Genomic DNA, 20194 nt, shown 5'->3' with positions numbered 1-20194 from the left:
CACCATGAGTTCTCACTGGTGCATTTGTGTGTATTATAGCATTAAAGTCTAAATTTATAGGTCTTTATCATCATGTGGACATCAGTCTATAATAAAATTCTTACCTATCATTCCTTGAGACTATACATATTACAATACAGATGTATTCACAGCACAAAAGACAAAAAGAGAAACTATTAGATTTTTATTCATTAATGTATGAAGACAAGTTTTTATTTTCATTTCATCCATATATGTAGCTGGTGCAGTACATAGTGAAATGATACAACATTCCTCCAGGACCATACATATATAAAAACACAGAGCTACATAAAACAACACAGAACTAAGGACTTAGGAAATAAACATAGTTTCAGATAAAAAAAACAAACAAAAAAAAAACAGCTTCACATCATCTGTCAGCAATATCTGGTTATTTTGCACTAGACTCCATTAGATATTATCATAATAGTTTATTAATACTAGTTAGCTGTATTACCATTTTTAAACTATAGATTAGCTTGTGTGCTTTAAATATTGTGTGTACATACGGTATAAAATGCATACACTGTAAAACAGGAGGCCTCCATTACGTTATAAGAACTTATTGCTTCTCTTTAACTCCAAAGTTTTGGTATTGAACTCAAATTTTCAAAAAAGAAACTTAAAGTAATGCATCTAAGTTTAACCCTCTTGAAATATTTTACCGTGTATACGTATGACCAATTCTATCAACTCAGCCTTTTGCAGAATCTGATACTTTCTTAGATTCATTAAAATCATTATTAATCAACTCTTGATATCAGCACCTTGTAGCGGTTTATATTGATGATGAGCTCAGTGACACGGCATCATTATATAGATGGAATAGACAGGTGACTGCACATACTGTATATAACACAAGTTGGAAGAAAGAGCCTAAGCTTCAAAGGAGGACTTACATACATCTACTATAAATAGTTGAGTAGCTTGTGTAATGTAGAAAATTGTAGAAAATGGCAAAATGTCTAATAGAATAACAATAGATGTTGGAGCCTGAAAGGTTTTAAGTGTTCCTAATAAAGTTATTGAGGTGTAGAAACTCTCTGTAAATCTTGTCGTAGTACTTGCTGATAGTTCTGTAGCTTCTTCTTGGAGTTTCAGTGAGAACAGAGGATATTCTGAGTGAATAGGGTCTTTTAGGTGCCAGGATTTTTTCCTGAGAAAAAGCGTGTGTGTTCAATGTTCAGAGCATCCTCTAAACCGTTCCTGACCACTGCCTGTAGTGCTTTGCGGTCTTTAGGGTGCCTGTAGTGTTTACGGTATCCTCACGAATGCAAACTTGGAAACAGTGGAATAGTCTGATGTTGCTTAAATAATATTCTACTTCACATAGCCTAGAAACACAATTCATTTGTATTTGATTTTGTTTTCATCTTTAAAAGCCTAACATTAATCAAATCCCAGTCATAACGTGTGCTACGCTATCACGTATTTTCCACATAGTGGAAAGTTTTGCATGCTCTTCGCATATCCATGTGTTTATTTGGGTGCTCCTCAACCGCCAAGAAACATGCTGATTGGTAGATTGGTGACTCAATGAATGTGTGTATGATACTCTGTGATGGACTGGTGTACCACCCAGGGTTTTTTCCCCATTCACTCCTGATCCATGACCATGAGCAGGATAAAGCTGTCACTGAAAATGAATAAATGGTGCCTTATGTTTTTTTTAAGGCGTATTATTCAGTATGTGTCTGATATCAGAACCCTCAAGCACAACTTCATTACATTCCTCTATTTGTTCATAATGGGTTAATATTTCAAATCATTCAGGATGACCTTTTTTTTCGAGCCACTGGGATTCGAGTTTCTAAAATTACCGACATTTGAGATGGACATTTGAAATGAAGCCCAGCCTGCAATCCTGCTCTGTGTCTTTCCCGGCAAACTAAAGCAAATGACTTTATAAAGAATTGTCAAGAGCTTACTGCAAGTGTGCTTTGGGTCGATCAACATCCAAGCTCCCAAATACAGGGTAGTAAAAGAATCACTAGAGGAACCTTCGCTTTCCCCCATGGAAACCAGCTGTCAGATTTATTTCTGGACACTGATGAGACCATCTGGAAAATGTGCCTCAGTGGGGTGAATTACTCAAGCCGGTTCAGGATCTCTATAGTAAAAGGGTTAAGGATATATGATATGGGCCTCTTCCACTCCTGTGATGGTACATGGTTTATTTTCCAAAATCTATTGGCAGATGATCGTGGAACGCTGGGTAATATAAACACTACAGAATTATGTCCTGGAGGTATCCATCAGCATGGAGAAAAGACAATGGGCTCTATGTGTTAGTCCTCTCCAGAAGAGATGTTGCGCATGTTACTTGTGTGACTTCCTGTGGCTAATTACATATTTTGCTTGTCCGGCACAACACTCAACAATATTCTTGATCCAGACCAGAGACAAGGACGTGACAGTGGATATGAGCCAAATTTGCGTCTCCTCTCACCCTCTTTTTCTCCTACAACTTTCTTCCTTGAAAAGAAATCAATATCTTGTTGTCACAGGACACAATAAACACTCACCTCAGAATGAATTTAACTCAAGTGAGTCGTGCAAATCAACAATAACACATTGCATAATGAGCCTTATTGCTTCCTTGATTTTTCCTCTTTCCACAGAGCAGGTATGTGAATCATGAATCAGGTGTGTGGGTTAAAGGAATAAGACACATCACACATCACAAATCAGCAGGGTTAAATAAATCTTAAAAATTGACCTTACACTCAAACTATGAAGTTTGACCTTACACTCAACACTCATCTGCCTGGACATTACATGCTGGAGAGATATGTCATAGTACACCTGTATTAACTATCTCCTCCCAGAGAACCAGGGAGGGGAGGGAAGAGAGAGACAGAGAGAGAGAGAGAGAGAGAGAGAGAGAGAGAGAGAGAACAGCCTGAGCACAAAATCTGCTGTATCAGTGCAGTAGCACCCATACGACTGGGATATAAGGACTTGTCCAAGCACTACTCAGGAGTGCCGAAATAATTTGAAGGATATCTTGCTTGATATCATCTGGGACGGCAACTTGAAATGAACAGGCTTAAATCAAAACATGATGCAACGAGTTTGCTGGTTCACATAAGGCTGCTGAAATAACACACCTCTGCTCACCAATCCTGTGGAACTCACGTGTACTGCATAAGGCTGGACAGGTAGAGAGAGGGAGTAAAAGTGCTGGACCTGGTAACTACCAACAAACTGGGACAGGACAACCACGAACAGTAAGTTTCTTCTAAATCAATTCTGCTATAGAAGAACCGACAGCATGTCGAAAAACTAGTCCTTAATGGCACTTAAGAAGGTAAATAAATTCTTTAGTAGTGAGGTGAGTGAATGTAAATGATTGCTAGGTGACTGTGTGTGTTTATAAATTACTATAGGTATGGTTTGAGAGCCTGGGTTAACTTAAGTGCATGGAGAAATGTTTAAAGATTGCTTAGAAAAGTAAACATGAGTGTAACAGCAAAGGTTTTTTGAAAGACAAGCCTGCGCTTACATCAAAATCCCCGGGTGTATGGCGGCTGAATGCAGTAAAAACCAAATAGCAAACACTTTTGCACACAGGTTCAAATAATAACTCATAAAGACCTTTCAAATATTTTCATTGCCATCGCACATGCACGATCTCAATGTTAATCTTATTCAGATGAACATGCTTTGAATCATATACACTCTATAATCATGTGAGCAATTGATTTTGAGACACGACCCGTAGACGGACCAAAGATGACAGAAGAATATCATTTCTAATGCTCATATCCCAGTGACCTAAGAAGCCTAATCATCTTTTTGTTGGTGTCAATGTGCTAATGTATTTACCTATTCCACATCAAAATAGGCTGGTTATTACAGGAAGTGGAAAGTGGAAAAAGGGTCAGGCTGACACTTATGAATTTAAGGCACTTATGACACTTAAGGGTCAGGCATCACAGTATGAATTCTATCTACCTGTCAGTGAAGCATGTGATATTTGAACTGGTTTGTCTGTGGAAGTTTACTTATTTGAGTCAGCAATTTTTAAATTATTATTACCTGGCTTAACCTGTCTTAATGTGGCATTGTAAGCCACTTTCATTTCTCTGGCAGATTCTTCATTGTTCACCATTTTCATAGCCCTATCCTTTAACCTGCCATGACTTGCAGAAACACATCACAATACAAAACTGTATTCATTGTCTTTAAAATGCCACACTAGATCACATGATGACTGAAAATGTAATATACAGTTACATTTAGTTACTTGAGCCAAATACCTACCCATGTGGTTGTTGCGCCTGTGGTCACTGATGTGTACAAGATAACACAAAGTATAAATGAGCAATGTTAGTATAGAAAAACAGTGTCTGAAAAGTAAGCAGAGAAATTAATGGAAAGGACAGATATTTGTCTAACCCTGTCTTGACCATGTATACACAGTTAACGTTAATGGCTTGTGTTAATGCTGTGCATTCGAGTGTTAAGTCATCAGTCTTGCAGCACTCAGACATGTCGCTTATAGCAGATGGCTTGTTTTTATTTTCAGACTGCTATCCATCAGGTCAGGCTGTAAAAATCTGAAGCAAAAAACATTATAAAGCACAATATAGTAATCACAGTATATCACTGTGTGTGAATGTGTGTGTCCAGGGTGCATTTATGCATCACACATAGTGTTCCTGGGATATACTCTGGATTCAGTGTGACCCTGACTGGTTTAAAATCCTTGCTGCAGATGAATGAATGAATGAATGAATGCATACTTTATATTATATATAATATTTATATACTGTATAAATGATTATTATTATTGCACATTATTCCTCCCTTTTTCTGACTAATAATAAACACTGCAAGACATTAAAACGCAAACAGAAGCTACTGACTAATGATTCATCACACCAGAGTCATTAAGAACTCATTTGCATTGTTGACCAATCAGCTCATTTCAGCGACATGGCTTATTTGCAATCTATAGAGTTCTATTCAAATATTAAATCTCAATGTTGTTATCATGATTCAAATATAATTAGTGGGAAAGTGATACTTATATTGCTTTTATAGTTTTAGTCACACCCAAACCAACGCTGAGCAAACCAACCAGAGTGACCTGGAGCTCATGGCGTACGTGGCGAGACCCCGTATTTCCCACACTGCCCTGTGCCGCCTTATCAGTTGCTTTATCAGTGCAGTAAGTAAAAGTGTATAGCAAAACCCAGACACAGTGTTTGTCTATACAGCACATTGTAATGTGCTGATATCTGAAGTGTGAGATTCTACACAGCCTTACTGAGGTAAAAGACTCACTGACAAAGTAAAAGGGAAGGAGGAGGAGATCTTTCCTTCATGCATCACTCCAAACTCTGCGGTAAAGACAGACACTGAGCAGAAGCATTCAGCGAACATATACTCTAGGAGGACTGTAGATGGAGAAATCAGGCAGCAGGCACCAGCTCTTAGCAAAGGTCCTTGAGGAGAACCGTGAGACGGTACAGCTGCAAACCTCCAACAGCTTTCTGCTGCACAAGTTAATAAAACACTTCCCATTTGTTATATACAGACAGCGCTTTGGGCTCTGAACCTAGACATTGTTTACCATTTACTAGACATATGGCTTTACAAAGGGGTAAAAGATGCAGCTGTGACCAAAAGTTTGTGAAAAAACTCATTGGAAATTCTGCATTGCGGACTGAAGTTATTAAATAAACTCTTACTAAACAGCACATGTACCCATTTTTTATTGGACAAATGGTTTAATTCACAGGTCATCAGCTGGTGGACCGCAGTCTGAAGATGTTTCCACGGATGGAACCCAGCAATTGAAAAATTCTGTAGTAGATCTGTTCAGCATATGAAGATTAGAAATTGCGATAGTTTAGCGATTTAATTTTTTTAAAAACACGCACCATTTCTACCTCTGCTGTGGCTTATGCATTTATGGTATTTAAGTTGTTGACTATGAAGCATCTCACAGCCATAGGTTTTTACCATTTCAGTTCAATTCAATTTATTTGCATATCGTGTTTAACAATGGACACCGTCTCAAAGCAGCTTTACGTATAAAAATTCAGAATAAAAATGACAAAGTTTAAAATGAAATTTATATTTATCCCTAATGAGCAAGTCTGAGGTAACTGGCCATTTCTTGTCCGATGATGCATTGAAAAAACATTAACACTGAAAATGAGGTTTAATGACGATTAGAAAGAAAAGTATTGCCTTTATTCTCTGCTTCATGATCAAACCAGATGTCTCATTTTTTGGTCAGGGGTAATGTGAAGTGGCAGTGTGAAACAAAAGCATAACCAAAACAAGCTGATGTTTGTTTATATATTGCCAAGATCTGCTAGTTAATGGTCAAGGACTCAAACGTAACCATGACGACCATTCATTTTATCTGAACTTCTACATGTAAGGAATTGTATGCAGCTGGACATTTTAGTGGAATACCGATGCTCTATGGTTTTAAATTGCTTTTTGGAATGAAAGATAGCATACCTGGAAACAAGTGTCAGGTACTGTCCGTAAAGATTGTGTTGATGGATTCATGCAGTTGATCCCAAATTCTTCATTAGACCAGCTGACATTTTTCCAATATTCAATCAGCACAGTAATGTTGAGCCTCTGCCTTCCCGTAGGTTGGATGTTTTGTGCATTATGAGATGCTTTTCTGATGACCACGGTTGTAAAAAGTGATTCTTTAACTTGCTATCCTGAACTTTTGCTTCCCCCTGCACCATTCTTTATAAACTCTAGAGACTATTGAGTGAATCCCAGAAGATCAGAACCCTGTCTAATAGTTTAATAATTAAATTTAATAATTTATTCTTATTTCTAGTTATTTAGTTATTTTTCCCCTCCCCTTTCTCTGTTTCTGTTCTTTTGTAAAGCTGCTTTAAGACAATGTTCATTGTAAAAGGCGCTATACAAAATAAATTGAATCGAATTGAATTGTCTGAAGACAACCAGAGTCTAACTAACTAACTTGACTAACTTGACTAGGCAAGTTATAATATGCACAGAAATATTTTATCAAGCATTTTACAGTCCCTCCATGATTTCCTTTTTTTTCCTTGAATTTGCTGCAGCTTTTATTTTTAAATTTGCAACACAACATGTGGGGCTTTGGCTCAATGCATGTTGTGATGATGTCACATAGCACATCTTGGACCAATTATGTTGGAAAATCTGCAGTCGTTCCATCTGAATTCCGCAGAGTTTGCTTGATTTTGCGTTCATTTCTCAACTTGCAAAATCACAAGATCCTGAAAGGACTGATTTGAAACTGATTTGAAACTTTAAGCTTTGGCATGGAAACATTTAGTGAAATTGTTTATTCCAATCCTAATGATGCCAGGGATGGACTTCTTGTGTCCTCTGTTAGTTAGCCATGTTATGCGAGCAGTGGAAAAAAATGGGGCTGCTTTAGGTGTCTTATGGAAAGCACCCTTCCAGAATGTTGGCCAGGTTTGTGATTTTTAAAATCACTTTGTGTGTGTGTGTGTGTGTGTGCATGGTTCCTGGGCATCCCATCAGGGGTGTGTTCTCTCACTAGACACACTGCGACCCTTAACAGAATAAAGCGTTCACTGAAGACGAATGATAAAGATGAATCTCTTCAGAGATACTTCCATGCTAATGAATATTTACCATTAGTTATTATTAAGAATATGGCTATTGTGCTTATAATAAGTTTATAATGCATTGTGTTAATAATACAATCTGAAAAAAGTGTACATTAGAGCATTTAAAGTGCTTGATGTTTTAGGAAAGGCTACATCATAAACAATTCCCCTGATAAAAGTATAATCTTTTCTAATCAAAAAGCATTTGGAGACTTGTTGAAGCTTATAATACTTACAAAAGATCTGATTTCAGTATCAAAAAGTGTCCTGTATGCCTTCTGGGTTTTAGCGCGTCTTCTTCTACCCACCCTTCCTGTGCACGTCCATTATTTTCTGTCTGCACCTGTGTTTAATTGTCTGTCTCATTAACTCTCATCAGTCTCTATACTTATCCTGCTTTTGTTTGTCTGCCTGTTGAACGCATTTGCTCGGGGTTGTCTTTGGGTTTGAATCCTAGTCTGTTTTTGATTTTGTAGCTCCTGTGTGTTTCTTCAGTTTCTGTTTATACTATAGTTATATACTATACTTTTATACTTACTTTTTATACTATACTTATCCCCATACTTATATACTTCCTTCAGTCTTTGAGCTTTTATCTCCTTTAATTTGTTGTATTCTGTAGCCTCTTCTTTCTTGAACCTCTTCAGTCTCTTGGGGTTTGCCTTTAGCCTAACTCCAACACTAATGCACAGTAGATCAAATACAATAAATGTGCTCCTCATATTTGGTATATTCCATCCCTACCTGTAATTCACTATATTCTGAGATTCAAAATGGAAGACCTTTAGCACCATGACTGTTCATCCTAGGAGCTGACATTCGAAAGGGTGGGTTGTAAAATCTTTGTAAGCAGTGGATATGTCATTAACTCCAATATGTTGCCCAGAATCATGTTTTGGGTGCCTGGAAACCTAAATGACTAAAAAGTGAATAACATACAGCAAGCTAGTTAGCTAGTTAAGTGTTAATAAGGACTAGGAAAGAGCGAGAACATCATATTTTGTTTTGTTTCATCTTGGAGATGTGGTGTCATGTCATCATGTATGTAAAAGATATTATCTGAGTTATGTTGTGGCTGTGTGTCGAACTTTATTTTGCTCAGATTCATTAATCCTGCTTGTTCTTGGTTCTGAAAAGATTCCACAGATCACGTGTGTAATAGCTTGGTGGTGAGATTTAGAAGTTCACAGCATCAAGGTGAAGCGTATTATGTTTAATATGTATTGTCTTCCAAATGCTGTGTCTCCTGTCATAGAAACCTAGCAAAGAAATTCAACACCTTCCTGTAAGGAGACATGCTACCATCAGCTAAGGGAGTAGAATTCAGTTCAGTTCAATTTATTTCCATAGCGCTTTTAACAATGGACATGATCGCAGCTTTATAGAAGTATAGAAACAAAGAAAAAATTATAAAGTGTAACGATAAGTTGCTATTTATTCCTAACATTCATCCTTAATGAGTAAGCCTGAGGTGATGATGGCAAAGAAACCTTAAGAGGAACCAGGCTCAGAATGGTGACAAATCAAGCTACTACAAAGGAAGATAGAGGAAAGAAACATTTTCCTGCCTGTTTTAAATTGCCTAAAACCTGGGTTTTAGCCATCATTTTCAGTAAATGAGCACATTGTTATTTAATACCAACTTTGTTAGATGCATACCAACACCACAACCTCAACCTTAACCGGGGGAGTGCTGAATCGTACAACAGAGATCATTCTATAGCACTCAGACTCAGACCCGCCAACTCAGACTGGCAGGCGCTAATGTACAACAAAAGATGTCAAGCAACATCTAAAACCTGAAGAGTAAACCAACACCAAAGTGGCACAAGCACAAGAAGTTTTTTATTTTTAATCTATATTTTCGAATATCCAAGTCTTTCTTTAATCACATTGACGCACTGTGGCGTGATCTGAAGCAGGCCATTCAAGCAAGACATCCTAAAATTATACACAAACTGAAACAGATTTGTATAAAGAAACAAGCCAAAATACCTCCTAATTGCAGCACAGGAATGATCAGCAGCTACAGAAAGCATTTCGTTGAGGTTCCTGCCAGTAAAAGAAGTTCCACAAGTAGCTAATACGAGTTCGTATACTCCTTCACTCAATGAGCTCGATTGTCTTAAAACACTTCTTCAGTATACATGAAAACATGAATATGCTGGCGGTTAAATAAGGCTGTCTTTATTTATCATGGTCTAGATGAAAATCATCATATCATATTTTTTCCAGGCAGGATTCTAGATAAGTCTGTCCAATCGTTTAAACACACTTAATATAATAAATGTATGGGTGGAGGGTTAAATATTTGTTGAGGCTTCACTAGGGAATATAAAGAGAAGGTCTGTCTCAGTTTGTCTTTGTGAGAACTCAAGTCAGTCCTCAGGGGGGCAATTTTGTCCTGCATATTAGATGTAATGGCAGATTTGTGAATCTTTCACAGATGGTACCATTCTGGAAAAGAGGCCCTCAAAGAGAAACAGAGAAAGAGAGAAAGAGTGAGAAATAGAAAAAGGAAAGGAGATTCTCTCAGGACGTGTGTGAAATTGAACAAATTTACAAATTCAATGATAGCTAAGGATCATTTTGTAAAAAGAGATCATCTATCAATAATACATAAAGGCGCTTTTCCTATCAGAAATCAGCCATTTAGTTACTAACATTATTATTTATTAGCAATAACACTACTCTTTTTATGTAAGTAGAAGCTCATTTACACTCTAGGTTGCTTTAGAAAGCCAGTTCACTACCTGCCTATGCCAGAAAATTTGTCTCACAAAATTCAAATTTTGTATGCTTAAAAATTCACGTGTAGCATATCTTTGCACCTTCACATTAAATCCACCAGTGTACAAACTGTGTTTCTCTCACAGGCATGGCAACTGACACAGAGGAATCAGGTTGGCATGGACCTGACCACACAATGCCTGCATGGAACGCCTCTTCAGTTACTTCCCGTGAAAACATGGGACTGAACGGTTCGTATGGTGGCGGATCATATTTCTGGCTGCTGCAGAACAGCTCAGCGGGGACCACTAATGCCCCACTTGCAGCCAGGGTGCGGGACATGGCACTGGCGCAGGCGGAGATCGGTGTCCTGAGCCTGGTCTTGGCACTCACCACACTGAGCAACAGCTTTGTGCTGTGGGTTCTGTTGCGGAGACGCAAGCACAACGCTCCTATGCACCTTTTCATGGTTAATCTCTGTGTAGCTGATTTGGTGGTGGCCTTTTTTCAGGTGGGCCATTCTTGAAAATCTCTGAATACACACTAAGGCAAATGAGTAAATAATAATAAAAAAAAAATACAGACATTTCCTATGACTCCACATGGAACCTTTTAGCGTATTTGATTCGGAATAGTTTTTAAGCACATTTCTAAATATCATGATTCTCATTCACTTCAAACTAGTCACTTGAAATTACAGCCTGCACAACATTATTGATGCCCACTCAGAGTAGTTAATGAGACTAATCAAGACAAGCAGGTCCATTAATTTAAACCGTCAGGTTAAAAAAATCAATTTGGTAAAGTGACTCATAAGGCCCATTGCTAAGCGCAGCTTTCTTTGTTTGTTCTGGTGTTCAATACACCATCAAGTAGGATTGTGACCAAACCACAATATTAGTTTAAACCACAGATTTCTTTCATTTAATGGAGGTATTCTTAGGTCCACCTTCTCCTATTGGCCACAGAGCTCAAAATTTTGGAGAATAGAATAAAAATCCTCGGGAATAAAACACAGTGGTATGTGCTATTGTTATAGGAAAATAATCAACTGGATGGTGCAATGTCACTACCATCACAAAATGGATTAAATTTCTGTAACAGCATGCCACAAAATAATTTGTCACAAAAAAAAACAAAAACACATCTCCCTACAAAAAACAACCTTTAGTATATTGCAGATTTGATTTTTTTTGTTGTAGATAAAATAACAGCACATTTTTCAAATACATTTATTACTAATCATACCTGATGCCTCAGCCATGTGAACGAGTTGATGCTAAAAAAACAAACACATAAGGGAACAAGTGAATTTAATGACTTTAATCTTTATAAATCTGAAATATTAATGTACTATAACATTTTTCACAACACTCCAGGTTCTCCCTCAGCTGGTGTGGGACATTACGGAGAAGTTCCAGGGTCCTGATGCATTGTGCCGCTCAGTGAAATACTTGCAGATCGTGGGCATGTTCGCTTCCTCCTACATGATCGTTGCTATGACAGTGGACCGCCATTACGCCATATGCTGCCCCCTTCAGGCCTACAGGCTTGGGGCAATCTCACGCTGGAACACACCCATCGTGGTGGCCTGGGGTCTGTCCCTTGTGCTTAGTGTTCCACAGGTATGAGACTCAGGATTTCATTCACATTAAGTAGATTATGTGATATTAAACCCCATTTCTTCTCTCTGATATGCTAAAGTGCTAAAATTTGAAGCTGTTATCTTCATCCGCTAAAATTCTCTGTAAGGTTATCCAGAGGGAAAAACAAACGTCTTACACTAAAAGCCAACAGAGTCCTGACTCATTTTATATCAGACTCCTGACAATAAAATAATTCATTTGTCCGCTGGTGGAATGAATCCCCAGTGTACTGTTACAAAGAGTTAAATGACATTTTTATTTTTTGTTGATTTAATGGCATGTGTAATGTTACTGACCCCAAGTCTTAATCTAGAGAGACACTTATTACATATTACATTATACTTATAATTAACATATTTCTACATTGCATGTAGAGTTCATATTGTTGCTACAGTAAAACTTCAATTCCAAATGGAATTTTAATCACTACCTAGTAAAATTTTAACACCTTTAACACCTTTTGTCTTTCACTAGGTGTTCATTTTCTCCAGATCTGAAGTAGCTCCGGGGGAGTTTGAGTGTTGGGGCCACTTTGCTGAACCATGGGGTCTGAAAGCCTATGTGACTTGGATGACTCTGGCTGTGTTCATCCTTCCTACCTTCATCATCATGGTGTGCCAGGTAATGCAAATCTTCTAGAATCCTCTACACTACATATAGAGTTGGCACTAGAAGACATGGTTTCCCCTAAAAATAGTGTTGATAAAACTGTCAGAAGTGATTATTTATTCAGAAATTGACCACATATGTATTATGCAGAGGGAACTGATTGCTTCACAGAAAGGTAAATTAAAGTCAAGGCTACAGGATGTGACAGGAAGTGTCCCAAATCACATAATACACACTAAAGTATGAGGATTTAACAACCAATAAAAACAGTAGAGTGTTACTGTATTGTGAGTCTAAAATGTGCTCCAGTTATTGTCAGTATTTCAGTGTTTTGAGCATAAACATATATAACATAGCAATGTGAATGTTACAGTCTGTGACTGTCAGAGTATCAAAGAAAGAGCACCACCACATCAGTCTCTTTTGGTGAAGTTACTTTAGGATAACATTATACACACAGTATATCTTTCATTTGTTCATGTAGCACAGTAAACAGTTGACTGACTTGATTACAGTAGCTAGTCTACATACAGGGACATTTCTGGCAGGTGAGAGGAGATCAGTGAACCCTTGGGAAAACCATGGACATGTAACGTGTAAGACTCCACACAATGTATAAAAATATCATGAATGTAAGATGATAGAAAGAAAAGGGACTAAGCAGGATATCATCTTAACTATCCTACCTGCTTCCAAGCAATCCCTGAAGGATTGGACTTGCAAAAACATGAAAAACCAAAATGAAAAGAAAAGAGAAGTTTTGTCAGCAATAACAGATATATAGTACCAAATAGAAGGATTTAAACTGATTTAATAGATGGGCGTGTCATCCTGGTAACTGACACAACTGCATTCCTCCCAGGTCCGAATTTTCAGGGAGATTCGTGACAACATCTACCTGAAGTCAAAGCGGGTGGTGTCATCTGACTCGAAGAAAAATGTAGTAATCTTCCGCATGCCCAGCCTGCGAAATCAGAACGACAAAACAAGAGAAAGGGAGAGAGGAAGAGGATCGTCCTTGAGAGAATCCCGTAGAGGATTTCATCGAAGGAACAAGAGTGACTCATCCCAGTCATACTGCAATGCCCGCAACTCCCAGCATGCACCACAGCCTGACTGCTGTGACTGTCTACAATACAGCACTCAATCCCCTGATGTACTGCCTTACACTCTCTCCCACACACATTCTTCCATAACTCAGAGCAACTCAGCAGCTCACATGAGCTCTAGACCTCTCTCTGAAGGTGCTGCTGATTGTTATCGGACTTCCCTGGATTACACCGAGCCCTATGCTAAATCATTTGAGGCCTCTCTGGAGATTTGCAATCCAGTCCCTCCTGTCCAGGTTTCATCGTCCATATCGCGCCCCGTGACTCCTCCACCGCCGGGTGTATCCAGAGCGATGTCCAAAACACTGAGGATGACTCTGGTCATAGTGCTGGTTTATACCATGTGCTGGTCACCCTTCTTCACAGTGCAGCTCTGGGCTGCTTGGGACCCAAACCCACCAGATCAAGGTGAGTTCAGTGATCAACAAAACCCATCATTGTCTTAGTAATACACATTCAAGTCACGTGTTACATTTAACATTTAAATGCTTAAAATTAATAGAACTTTAAAGATACACAAGAAAACTGTAGTTAATCTGGTCAATTTTCTTATATGAGGCTTCTCTTTACATTTTTCCAGCCTAGGAGTTTGAGAGAACTTTAATTGCCTTCTAATTGATTCTAGCTACATAGATATAAACAATTAAATGAAATAGAGGTTGGTGCAGTATAATATCTCCCTCGGCCGGTGTGGAACATTAAAGAGAATTTCCAGGGTCAAATATCAAAAAGAGTGCAGTAGAAGATAATCAGAAATAGACACTGCAAATAGAAAGCAAGATACAAGACAATAAGTACATGCTGTGCAATTTAATCTCAATACAACACAATGGCAATGTGAAACTGTACATACAATAAACTCTAAGGCTAGCAGCATAGAAGCAACTGTCCAAATTGTGTGTTGTGTGTACAGTCCCTATTGTGCTGTTCCTGTATGACAGGTAATACTGGTAGATGTGGTCAGTGCATTATAATAATCCTGAGTATAGACCTTCTCTGTTGTCTTGATGCCATTCCCTCTCTTTCCACACATCCACGCCAATAAGGATCCTATTTATAATTACTGTGTATTCAGTTATTTATGAATATGTGGTTTCATGGACAGATTAGAAAATAATAAGCTCCTGGGCAGAAACCTAATCGCTTACTTGCTACGCTGACACGTGAAATAAAACACTTATATTACTATGTTAATGTTCATTAGAATGCAGTCTTAGTTTAGGTGACTGGCTTTGTTCTTGCTTTTTACCTTGCCAACTCACATGTAGTCCAGCTGCACCATCTCAACAGCCATCTCTTCTTTGGCGTACTTTTATTTTGCCGTTTACTTTAGTTTTTTAAATCTGACCCATTAGACCAGGGAGTTTCCAGGCTTAACAGAAAAGGAAGGCCAGTGTGGATGCAGGTATTTATTCCAACCAAGCTAGAGCAGATGTTCTATTGAAAGACCACTCAAACTGGTGGCTCTGGCTTGATTGGACAAAATCTGTACCAATGCTGTCCCTTTTTAAGATTGGACACCCTTGAGTCCCACACTTAGAGTGTGTTTTGTTTTTTCTTGTCAAAGTTACAGTCAGACCACTTGAAAACGATTCATTCCAAATGATTTGGTAGCTTTACATTTATTGGTTTGTGTTCTACGTAATATGTCTACCAATTATTGATGTAAAATATATGCTTGTTGAGGGCCCCCTAGAGGCCAGGGCATCTGTCCCAGTGTCACAGTGAAGCCAAAAACATGCACACACCATTCAACTATATTGAACTATACTTCAAGTGAACTATATATATAATTGCTCTTTATCAATACCTGTCATCATAAGAGTTCATTCTTCTCCAAAACTACGCTTACAAGTCATGATTAATATATAATACGATTGTAACTAGTTTAAGGATGAATGAGAGACAGATTATTCAAATTGAAATTTAATGAAATGAAATCAAATCAAATGAGGAGAGTGTGCAGAGGAGATGGAAGGAGTACTTTGAAGAGCTGATGGATGAGGAAAATGAGAGGGAAAGAAGAGTAGAAGGGGTGAACTCTGTGGAACAGAAAGTAGATAAGATTAGAAAGGATGAAGTCAGGAAGGCTTGAAAAGTGGAAAGGCAGTTAGTCCTAACGACATCCTGGTGGAGGTCTGGAAGTGTCTAGGAGAGGCAGCAGTGGAATTTTTAACTAGTTTGTTTAACAGGGTTTTAGAGAGTGAGAAGATGCCTGAGGAATGGAGAAGAAGTGTACAGTATTACTTTAAGACCTTTAAGAATAAGGGTGATGTGCAGGGTTGCGACAACTATAGGGGGATAAAGTTGATGAGCCATACAACGAAGCTATGGGAAAGAGTAGTGAAAGCTAGGTTAAGGAAGGTAGTGGAAATTTGTGAGCAGCAGTATGGCTTCATGCCCAGAAAGAGCACAACAGATGCAATTTTTGCTCTGAGAATTTTGATGGAGAAGTATAGGGATGGTCAGAGAGAGTTGGTCACTGTTTGTTTGTAGACTTGGAGAAAGAGTATGACAGGGTGCCAAGAGAAGAGCTGTGGTACTGTATGAGGAAGTCAGGAGTAGCAGGGAAGTATGTCAGAGTGGTGTAGGACATGTATGAGAGGAGCAGGACAGTGGTGAGGTGGTGTAGGGCAGACAGAGGAGTTCAAAGTGGAGGTGGGACTGCATCAGGGATCGGCTCCGAGCCCCTTCCTGTTTGCTATGGTGATGGACCAGTTGTCAGAGGAGGTCAGACAGGAGTCTCCTTGGACAATGATGTTTGCAGATGACATTGTGATCTGTAGTGAGAGCAGGGAGCAGGTGGAGGAAAACCTGGAGAGGTGGAGGTTTGCACTGGAACGAAGAGGAATGAAAGTCAGTCATAGTAAGACTGAGTACATGTGTGTGAATGAAAGGGAGGGAAGTGGAACAGTAAGATTACAGGGTGAAGAGGTGAAGAAGGTACAAGGAGTTTAAGTACTTGAGGTCAACAGTCCAGAGTAATGGAGAGTGTGGGAAAGAGGTAGAGAAGCGAGTGCAGGCAGGTTGGAATGGGTGGAGAAAGGTGTCGGGAGTTCTGTGTGATAGAAAAATATCAGCAAGAATCAAGGGGAAGGTGTACAAGATGGTGGTGAGACCGGCCATGCTGTATGGTTTAGAGACAGTATCACTGAGGAAGAGACAGGAGTCAGAGCTGGAGGTAGTAGAGCTGAAGATGTTGAGGTTCTCTTTGGGAGTGACAAGGTTGGACAGGATTAGGAACGAGTACATCAGAGGGACAGCTCATGTTGGACGTTTGGGGGACAAAGGGAGGCCAGATGGTTTGGACATGTCCAGAGGAGAGAGAGTGAGTATATTGGTAGGAGAATGTTGGACATGGAGCTGCCAGGCAGGAGGCAAAGTGAAAGGCCAAAGAGGAGGTATATGGATGCAATTAAATAAACGGTTGTAGTGAACTATTTGGTGAATAGGTAATAAATTCAGATGCTGTGTACATCTTTGTCTTTATCTCCTCCATAATTCTGTCTCTCTCCCTCTCTCTTTCTCTCTCTCTCTCTCTCTCTCTCTCTCTCTCTCTCAGGGGTGGCCTTCACTATCCTGATGCTGCTGGCCAGCTTAAACTCCTGCACAAATCCGTGGATCTACACAGCCTTCTCTAGCAGCGTCTCTCATGAACTTGTCTCCCTTTTGCATTGCCGGCCTCGAATCGCCCGCAGGGGCTCCCTGCCTGAAGACTCCAGTGCCATACACACTACCAGCACCACCAAGGACTACCCATTCTGAGCCACTCACACACCAGGAGATTTATTCAAGCCAAGCATCACAAAATAAGAATCGTTGTTGTTGGGAGAAGTTTGACCTAACATAGCTGAAGCTACCTGAGCGATTGGAAAAAAGCACATTATGGATTAACACTACACTGACCGAGTAAGACAACTTAAGAGCAAGGTCATGATGTGAACACAGAAATGTTATATCATGTCCACAAAAATTTACTTGAGATACTTGAGACGTTTCAATCTAAACTTATGATGAAGACCAAATGCTTACTCCTTTAACACTAAACTAAATTACATTTCAATGTAATTTGAAGCTTTATGAATTAGAAGCTGTATATATGACACATTTTATTAAATTGAAGAACTCTTGAGCCAAGAGCATGTTAAGCCTGCTTAAGACTTTTTGATGGAAAAAGATGAAGCCTGACCTCAACCTGTGCCCCCAGACATTCCCTAGCATCATTTATCACTCCGTTTTTATTCCTTATCGGTCTTTCTGCTACAAAATCTCACTTTTGAGCTTGATGGAAAGCATCAGTGAGAAAAATGAATCATGCATGGAAACTCCATCAAAAAGACAACTTCAAAAGAGGTGGTGAAAAACAGGAAATGAATGGACAGGATACGGAGTGGAGGAGAAAAAAAAGGAAACAGGAACATATCACATAAGTACTCATACTGAAGATGTCAGGGATAATGAAGATTTAATTTTAAAGCAATTTAATTTAAGCTAATTTTATGAACACGTTACCATGGTACATGGAGTATAACACAGGATCTATAGCTTGACTATTTGATGACATCATATTCTCTTACTTTAATTCTTTCTTTATGATATTGTGGACCAAGCAGCCTTCATAAGCGTAATCTATATTAAGATAAGTTTTAAACAAATAAACAAATAACAATGCCAGAGCCAAAAAAGTGCCTTTCAGAGATTCCTCCTTCCGTGACTCTCCATCTGTAAAAGCACAAATCTCATATTTGAGGCCCATCAACTGCATGTTAGAGATGAGAAATTTCCCCCATTTATTATGTGTGAATGGATTTCCAGAGCATTCTAGAGATTTTTTTTTGATATTTTATTGACATTGTAATTTATTAAAGTGCAATAAATGTATGTAAACATGTCATGTTGTTGTATAATGTTTTATCAAATGTTTTCAAAACGTTTTTGGGAAGAAAAAGACCAAAATCATGTGCAAGACAGGATATTAGACCCCCCCAAAGTCTTAGCAGATGTGATTTACAGTATTCATAGAATGGCCACTTTATTAGGAATACCTACAGATCAGCCAATCATGTGGCAGCAGCTCAAGGCATAAAATCATGCAGATACAAGTCAAGAGCTTGTTAATGTTCACATAAAATAGAAGAATTCTGGAAAATTCAACCTAAGGTATGGTTATTGGTGCCAGGCTTGTTTGGATATTTCAGAAACTGCTGATTTTGTAGCATTTGTAAGCCCAAAGATTTTCAAGCCTACTGTTTACACTGAAAAGTGTGGGGAAAAACAAAACTAAAACATCCATTGAGTGGCGGTTTTGCATAAAAAAAGGTTTGTTGATTAGAGAGGTCAAAGGGAAATGGCCAGTCTGGTATGAGCTGACAGAAAAGCTATAGTATTGCCATAAAGTATTGCTTTATATAAATGTGATACACAAAATACTGCAATTTTCTGCATGAATCAAAGCACTGAGAAATGAACACTAGTCAAGTGTGTCCTATGAACCCTGGATAACCACCAGTGGCACTGAGAATGACCTGGATGCCATCTTGTGAATGAGACCTTCAACAAAGCGACTTCTGCAATACAGTCAAACAGATATCTTTCTTTAGAACCTTCTTCCCAGGCCACAGCTGGTTCCCCACACGTCCACACAGGTTGCATAGCAAAGATTAAATCTGTTAACCTATTACCATATGCAAAATGATGGTCTTTAGGAGCTAGTTTCACAAAAGCTTCAGTCTTTCTTCTGAACACATTGAGGAGAACCCTTAATTGAACTGTGTCACTCATGCCCAGTGGTGTGCTTTGTGTTCTCCGCTTGGCACCATGCATAAACCAAGCAGAGATTCAGCTCATATCCCAGCCTAGGTGTCCCACTGCTGTAGTGAGGTGTCATAGGAATCATTCTTTATGTATCATGCAGTAAAACTGTTAACCTGTTGCCACTCTCATGTGGCCTAGAGCTGGTGAGCAGTCATATAATAAGTGAGTAGTCCAAGCTTTAAATCTGTCAATATAACAAATGGAAACCTGACTTTCTATCCAATAATACATGTTGGTGGAATCCAGCTAATGGAGCAGGCTCAGCAGTGAACACTTTGTGGGGCACTGAGAGGCAAAACACACACACACACACACACAAAACTACAACAACAACTCTCCACATCTCTTTTCTCTTCCCCTCTCCAGGTGCTTATATTTAAGACATGCACTACATCCCATTGATTTGGTACATAGGCATGATGAAACACATACCCAACCAGTCACACTTTTATTCTTCACTATAACTATGTTAAAAACGTATTAGGGTTATTAGACACAGCAAGCTCTGGCTATGGTATCAATAAACTAATTGTCCATTTACATAAATTCCATGAAAATGCGCTACTTTGAGGCTAAATGTGAAACATTCCCACTTTTTTTTTTTAATGCACAAATGAATAAACTGCACATTATATTCTTAGAAAAAGATTTCTTC

The 20194-nt window shown here is 38.7% G+C and overlaps 1 protein-coding gene across 1 annotated transcript; it reads left to right on the top strand.

Moving 5' to 3' along the window:
• Window positions 1-2904: 2904 nt before the first annotated feature.
• Window positions 2905-18616, top strand: avpr2aa (arginine vasopressin receptor 2a, duplicate a). The gene is made up of 6 exons (XM_058410806.1): window positions 2905-3251; window positions 10508-10872; window positions 11741-11986; window positions 12482-12628; window positions 13479-14133; window positions 17288-18616. Exons 2-6 carry the CDS (start codon window positions 10510-10512, stop codon window positions 17488-17490), a joined length of 1614 nt encoding a protein of 537 aa, XP_058266789.1. The 5' UTR covers window positions 2905-3251; window positions 10508-10509; the 3' UTR covers window positions 17491-18616.
• The last annotated feature ends 1578 nt before the right edge of the window (window positions 18617-20194 follow it).

Source organism: Hemibagrus wyckioides, linkage group LG15 (assembly GCF_019097595.1).
Source record: "Hemibagrus wyckioides isolate EC202008001 linkage group LG15, SWU_Hwy_1.0, whole genome shotgun sequence".
NCBI lineage: Eukaryota > Metazoa > Chordata > Actinopteri > Siluriformes > Bagridae > Hemibagrus > Hemibagrus wyckioides.
This window is presented reverse-complemented; position numbering and strand designations above follow the sequence as displayed.